Source organism: Anopheles aquasalis, chromosome X (genome assembly GCF_943734665.1).
Source record: "Anopheles aquasalis chromosome X, idAnoAquaMG_Q_19, whole genome shotgun sequence".
Taxonomy (NCBI): Eukaryota; Metazoa; Arthropoda; class Insecta; order Diptera; family Culicidae; genus Anopheles; species Anopheles aquasalis.
In genome coordinates this window covers 2019963-2027462 of record NC_064876.1, presented here as the reverse complement: position 1 = coordinate 2027462, position 7500 = coordinate 2019963, and the positions used below count along the sequence as shown (strand labels likewise).

The 7500-nt window shown below is 52.3% G+C and overlaps 2 protein-coding genes across 3 annotated transcripts in view; both read right to left on the bottom strand.

Annotated features, from left to right (window-relative positions):
• The window catches only part of LOC126571665 (transcriptional regulator ovo-like), a 5487-nt gene extending 4396 nt beyond the window's left edge, over positions 1–1091 (bottom strand). For both annotated transcript variants that reach the window (XM_050230393.1, XM_050230401.1), the window contains exon 1: positions 1–1091. This exon is cut by the window's left edge. In XM_050230393.1, coding sequence (XP_050086350.1) covers positions 1–1066 — 1066 coding nt within the window. In that variant the 5' untranslated portion in view covers positions 1067–1091.
• An 80-nt stretch (positions 1092–1171) lies between these two features.
• LOC126573354 (forkhead box protein B2-like) overlaps positions 1172–7500 on the bottom strand; it is a gene marked incomplete at its 3' end in the record, with an annotated part of 16553 nt that continues 10224 nt past the window's right edge. The window contains exon 3 of the mRNA XM_050233435.1: positions 1172–2106. Within this exon, the coding sequence (XP_050089392.1) occupies positions 1172–2106 (935 nt within the window). The remainder of the gene's footprint in view (positions 2107–7500) is intronic.

Genomic DNA, 7500 nt, shown 5'->3' with positions numbered 1-7500 from the left:
CAGAGGAAAAGTGAAGACCACCGCCACCACCACCTCCTCCTCCACCACTGGAAGAGGAACCGGCACCGGTGCCACCGGATTGGTTTGTGCCTCCTCCGCCACCCCCTCCACCACCACCATTGTTCGAGGAGCGACCGTGACCGGCCGCCCCCTGCATGATACCACTGAGGACGGCGGCCGCCGCTGCCGCCCTCGCTGCCGCCGCCGCCGCCGCCGCCGCCTTACGGAACGTTGGCTGAAGGTGGTGGGCCTGCAGCAGGTGGGTGGGCCCCGGCCCCGGGGCTGGGCGGCGCTCCATCCGCCCCGGTTCGCACTCTTCCGCGCTCCGTCCCTCGTCCCCACCGGGCACCGTGGTGCCGCTGCTGCTGATTGGTCGCTTCGGTATGTGGTAGTCGATCGGTTGGTCCTGTTCCGGTTCCGCGAGCAGTACCACCGGGGGCCGTACCTTGAGATCGACCGCCCGTGGTGTGGCATCGATACTGTGCTGCTGCTGCTGCTGCTGCTCCTCGGGTGGCACACCACCGGACGATGGGGTGGGAACCGGAACCGGAACCGGAACCGGTGCTGGTGTTAGCTTCGGTACCGTCGGTGTCCGCTGGATGACGGAGCAACGGACGACGGTCCCGGTTGCTGATGGTGTGGGTGTGGGTGGTGTGGGTGGTACCCGATTTTTGGACCGGTGGGGCAAAGTGCCGTTGGTCTCGCTGCCCGGTACCCGTGGTTCCTCGCGGATCGTTATGTTGCGCACCGCCGCCTCCTCTTCGCCCTCCTCTTCCTGCGTATCCTTTTCCGCTTCGTCTTCGTCTTTTTCCTTCCGCGAGCGTCGCAGCAGGGGCGCCCCGGGGGGGGAGGGTACCACCACCATCACCACCACCGGTCGCTCCCGTTTTTGCTTTTCCTCTTTCTCCTTCTTCTCTTCCTTTTCCTGCTGCTGCTGCTGCTGCTGCTCTTCTGCCTTCCTCTTTACCCTTTCCTGTTTCTTTTTCTCTTCCTCTTCGTCCTCTTCTTCGTCACGGTGCTTTTTCTCCACTCCTAGCTGCTGCTGCTGCTGCTGGTGGTGGGCCATTTCCGTTTGCTCCTCCTCGGCCTTGCCTTCCTTTTCGTTCTTCTCCTCCTCCTCCTCCTCCTCCTCCTCCTCCTCCGCCTCGTCGTCGTGGTGGGTTTTCTGTTTCTTTTCCACCTCCACCACCGCGCGCATCTCGTTCACTTCTCCGGGTTTGTTCTTCTTTTTCTCCTGCTGCTGCTGCTGCTGCTGCTGCTCATCCAGCCCCTCATCTTCCGCGTCGGTGAGTGTGAGAGCTCCACCAGACTCCCGGTGCTGCTGCTGCGCTGGCGCCCCTGCGTCACTCGTTGTCTCCACCACCGTTGTGACCGTTGGTTGTGGTGGTGTAACGGAAGGGGGGGTGCTGCTGCTTACTGTTGGAAGGGGGGTTGCTGCTGCTGATGGGGGTGGTGCTACGGGGGGTGGTGGTGGTGTCGGTGGGTACGCTTTGCGTTCCGCATTCGTCGGTACGCGGTCGCGCACGCCAAGGTACGGTGAGGGTCCGTAGCAGGCGATGCGCCGCTTCTCATATCTCATACCACCCCGGCCCACGCCACCACCACCACCACCACCAACGTAGCTGATGTAGGACGGTCGCTTGTGCCCACCGTAAGCCTCATCCCGTTCTTCCTGCTCCGCGATCGTCGGGGAAGGCGGCACCGAGCTTCCTGGCGCCGAGGCACAGGACTCTTTGGTGGTGGGCGCGCCGCTGCCGCCGCTCCGAGCGAACCGTCCACTGTGAAGCAGCTGCGGATGGTGTTGATGGTGAGGGTGTTGATGTTGCTGGTGGTACGCCATCGCCCCATGCCCATGCTGTTGACTGTGCTGTTGATGATGATGCAGAGAAGAATGGTGATGCGGATGGTGGTGGTGATGGTGATGGTGCTGCTGCGGGGGCGGTTGCTGATGCCCACCGAAACCTGCCGCGATCACCGATGATGCCGGACCACCTTGCTGACCCCGGTCGTCACCGCCGGCGCGGGCGAAAAGGGAGACGGCCGGCGATGAGGCCCGCTTCCGGCACGGTGGACTGAGCCGGTTCTCTTCGCCGAATATGTCGCGATCTGCACGGGTGGTGAGAAAGAAAAGAACGGTTGATCAGTGGCGCTGTCGAACTGATTTTTATGTTTATGTTTATGTTTTTTTTTTCGGGGGGGGCGGGGGGGGGGGGGTGATGATCATTTCGAACGGTTCGATTCGATTTTTTTCGGAAAAGAAAAGACCCATAGGCGCAAATGCACATTCCCACGATGGAAAACAAAACAAGGCGATGAGCAATGCTGGGTCATCCGAAATATGCAAATCGATCGATTCGTTAGAAAGATTATAAGTTTATCTAGGTAGCCTCGTCGAGCTTTTGTTGATATTCCTATTTTTCGATTTATGGCAGATTCTTGAAGTTGAAAAAGTGATGCTTTTTTCGATTTTGTCTAAAAACGATTTTAAAACATTTGTTTTAAAAAAAAGTATTAACAAGTTTCATAAAATCTCGACGGGAATACCTAGCAAAGAGTGTACAGATTATGTGTTAAAAATTTCAAACCGATCGGTACAGTAGTTTTTACGGTACGATGGGCATACGCTTTGAAAACCGGTGACGGCGATTTGTTAAACCGGGTTCGTCGCTTTGAGTCTTTTGAGTCCCATTAAAATTGGCTCATTTTTGATGATTTGTTTTGGAAAAAGTATCCACCTATATAAATTTCGGTAAATGCCATAACATTCTACATCTTTTGAAGAATATTTGGTACAATTTTGGGAAAGATTTGTGAAATACTTTATCCCTGGCATCCAATTTAGAAATGCGTGTCTGCTAATGCATGAGGCGCGCGTCTTTTCAAAAATCCACAACTTGGTCAGTTTTGCTTCGATCGATCCAAAACTTTTACACAATACTCTTGAAAGGATAAGCTTTCAGGTTAAGTTTAAAATTGTTAAAAGCATGTGCCACAAAACAAAATTAAAGACCGAAGCCCCCCTTAAGAGAAGGCTTCGAAGGTCATTTCTTAGCAAAACGCAAGGATCATTTTTGACGATTTTTTTGTGTCGTAATCATTCAACTTAATTTCTCCAAGTGTACATCATATTAAACTTCAACTTTTGAAGCATATTTGGTTCTATTTTGGAGACGATTGATTTAAAACTCCATCCATGGCATCACATTTATGAAGGTGCGCCTGCGAAAAGGTACTTTTTCCGGTGTCCATCGTAGCTGCGTGATGGGTGATCAGAACAATACAAATTGATACTCGTTTGAAAGCTCATAAGTTTATCCAGGTAGTCCCGTCGAGCTTTTGTTGGTATTCTTATTATTCGATTTTTGGCAGATGTTTGAAGTAGAAAAAGTGATGCTTTTTCTTCACTTTGCTCAAAAACACGTTTTTAAAGACTTTTTTTTAAAGAAAGTATCAACAATTTTCATGAAATCTCGACAAGGAAACCTAGTAAGTAGTGTACAGATTATGTGTTAAAAGTTTCAAATCGATCGGCCGAGTAGTATTTACGCTGCGCACCGACTTTGAAAACGTTGATTTTGAGAAACGCTCTTAAAAGTAACGTGCTGCACCGAGCCTTGCATGAAACGCGGATTTCAAAAAAATCTGTAACGCGGTCAGTTTAGCTTCGATTGATCCATAAAAATTACACAACATTCTTGTAAGGGTAAGCTTTCAGGGAACATTGTTAAAAGCATGTGTCACGAAACAAATTTTATCACCGTAGCCTCCCCTAAACATAATTTGAATGATTACTGCAGTGGGTTCACATTACTTCCCTTCCTTGACTTGACATAATGTTTGGCGTTGCCGGTTTTGAATATCTGGCATGAGTTGTAGAGAGTGTTGTGGGAAAAGCGTAGAAAAAAAAAAACCCACAATTGATGGAAAACAAAAAGCAAAAGTCAGATCAGATCAGTATGAACAGTGCCTTTGGTGGCTGCAGCGAGAGCAGAAAGTGTATTGTAAAGTGTCTCGCTCGACAAACACTGCAGGATACGATGGGTGCAGTGCAAAACTGCCAGAAATTTCATTTAACAAACCATCCACGAAAAGCGTTCACGATAACGATTGGTGAATCGTAATGGTTTTTGAATATTCCATTCGATTGAGAGAGAATTTTCGAGCGCAATTCCGCCTCCTCTCAATTCAAAGCACCGAGCTAGGTGCTCAGACCGAGGCTGCGGAAACGGGCTGGAAACCACAAAACCCCCCAAAAGGTCAACGAAAGCACGAAACGGACTCCCAGATGATTTCGAATTCCACCACTCGCCCTCCTTCCTTCCTTCTCTTTCGCCCGAACGGGAACGGGAACGGGATGGAAGTTGCATAATGCACCAAGTGATCCGCCCACCCCCCCCACCTAAAACACTCCGTTTTATTTTTTCGACTTCATCATCGAACGACGCCGTGTGCGCTACGTGTCACGTGTCTCGCCCGTACGCCCAATCCGTACGCGAGGAACCAGAAAGAGGCTGATGGAAGGTTCTGGAAGAGTCTTTCGGTGTCCCAAAAAATTCCACCACCACCCCACGGTCACGTTGCAAAACTTCGTAAAGAAGAGAATTAAAAGAAAAGAAAAAAAAACAAACAAACAAAAGGAAAATCTATAAAGGCTTGGGCCCCCCCCCCCCCCCCCCCCCCCAAAACGGTCAACCGCCACTTCCGGTGGCGATTTGCATGCGAGTCGAACGCGTGAGGCTAGTTTCCGGACAGCTCCAAAGACAGCTCAACCCCTGGCATAACACCCCCTCCCTTTATTCTGCACCCCTCAGGCGGGGGGTTACAGGGTGAGGAAAAAAACCTGCAACACAGTTAAAACGCCATATCTTTTTCATTTTTGTTAGGATTTTATTGAATAAAACCAAAAAATATGTTGGGAATTTCATAAACTTTCAGAATCAGTTCAGTTTTTTTACGGTATGTTACTTTTTGGAGGAATTATGAGACCTTGAACTTTGTTTTCTTTGATGAGAAACCATTCGTTATCCTGTAGTTTTTAAACGAAAAACAAATATGGGATTTAATTTCCAGGAAAGTCAGCTGATAATTTACACCCTCGGCTGGCCACCCAGGACGCATAAACCGGGGTTGATAACCGGGTTTGAGATGCGATAACACGCAATTTTTCACATTATTCGCACATTTTCGTTCGGTGGATCCGATATAAAAACAACAAATTACTGTTTCTAAAGCTATGAAAAGGTTCATTGCAGCCCTAGAAATGCAAACAATTCATGCGAAATCCCCGGGAGATTCTAAAAGGACTCTCTATCTTCCCGCAAAGCAACCGAGACATGAAATTAGCGTAAAGTAACATTTCACACTTCATTTCCATGTCTCATTGGCTGTCAATATCTATGGGCGCAAAAAGCGCCGGACTTCTCCTTTTTGCGGTACTTTGAAGGGCAAGGTTAGACCCAAAAAAATGACATAGTTTTGACACAGTTTATGCAAACGCTTCTCTAAGAATGGGGCCCAAAAAAAAACCACAAAGCACTCTGCGGGCATGCGAGCGATGGTTTCTTCTACCGTCTCCAGATCATAATTCACCCAACACAGTAACATACCATAAAAAAAACTGAACTGATTCGGAAAGTTTATGAAATTCCCGACGTTTTTTGGGTTTACTCAAAAAATTCCAAACAAAAATGAAAAATATATGTGGCATTTTAAATGTGTTGCAGTTTTTTTTTTTTTTTTTTGCCTCACCCTGTAGAAGGTTCGAAGCGCTGCACTGATTAGAAGTGTGGCGCGAACGCACGGCGACGATCTCGCACACCGGTGCCGAATAGTTGAGGGTGCCGATGCCGAGTTTACCCGCGAAGCCCACCCCCCCCCAGGCCCCCCAGCAGTTGCACCGAGTGTCCCGGGATGGCAACATCGAACGAACGTGTGCCGGTGAACGTGACGGAGTACGAGTGTGCCAGCGCGATGCCGGAAGGGTTAGCCCGGCCGGGCTTTCAGGTGCTGGTGTACGGGGCGTACGCCAGTACGCTTGCCCTCTCCGTCATCGGTAACACGTCGGTGATAGCGATCGTCGCCAGTGGGCCCCGGCGGCGGCTCCGGGGGATGCGCCGGACCGTCACCAACCTCTACCTGGCCAACCTGGCCGTCGGCGATCTGCTGATGACACTGTTTTGCATTCCGTTCTCGTTCGCGTCCCTGTTCGTGCTCCAGTACTGGCCGTTCGGTGGGGTCCTGTGCCGGCTCGTCAACTACTGCCAGGCCGTGTCGGTGCTGGTGTCGGCGTACACGCTGGTCGCGGTCAGTGCCGATCGGTACCGGGCCATCATGGCACCGTTGCGCGGTTGGTCCCGTCACCGCGGTGCCACCGCGCGGCACCGTGCCGCCGCGTTACTGGCGCTGGTTTGGGCCGGGGCCGCCCTGACCGCACTCCCGATTGCGCTTCACTCGGCACTGGTGCAACCGAGCGACTGGCACGCACACTGCGGTCAATCGGTCTGCACGGAGGTGTGGCCGGATGAGGGGGCGGACCGGGTGTACTCGTTGGTGTTGCTGGTGCTACAGTTTCTGGTGCCACTGGTGGCACTCGTTTACACGTACGGCCGGATCGGGTGGCGGTTGTGGTGGGCTGGGACAGCGGCCGGGGTTGCGCCGCTCGGTGAATCGCGGCGTGCCCGGGATCGCCATCTGCGGCGGGCCCGCCGCCGTACCGTCCGGATGATGCTGGCCGTCGTCACGGTGTTCATTGTGTGCTGGTTACCGTTCAACGTGTTCCTGCTGGTGCCGCTCGGGGAGGCTGCCGAGGAGTGGGCACCGCTACCGTACCTGTGGTTTGCGTTCCATTGGCTCGCGATGTCCCACTCGTGCTACAATCCCCTCATCTACTGCTACATGAATCCGCGGTTCCGGCGGGCGTTCTACGGGCTGCTCGTCGAACCGTGGGTCAGCCGATGGCAGCGACGACGACAGGGACAGCGACAGCGTAACCACCCCCTGTACCCCCCCGGTGGTGGTGTGCAGCTTCCGGTGACAGGAGTCAGCACCACCGTGCTGTGATCGTGCCCCGCCCCGGTGCCAGCGCAGTCACTTGTTGCATAATCTCATCCCCCGGTCGGGGGGGGTGCCGTTTTCACATTCTGGTGTGTGCGCTTCATGCGCTAGTGCAACTAATTAATCCCCCCCCCCCGCCCCTTCCGTTCCCTGAAATTCTTTCTCATCAAAATACTACCCCCCCCCCCCCCCCGCACCCTTTCAATATATCATCAACACCCCCTCCCCATGATTGTTTGCTTGTTTTTTTTTTCTTCTTTTTTTTTCTTGTGCGATTTGCCAGTTTCTCTTGCCAGAACGTGGAAAAGATCAACGACCTGCTCGCTCGCTCGCTCGCTGCCTTCCGGTCCACCCCTATTCTTTTCCACCCCCCCCCCCCCCCCCTTCGCTCCCAACCCCTTTTACGCTTTCTTACAAGAGGTGGAGAGGAAACCGAAAGACCGAGAA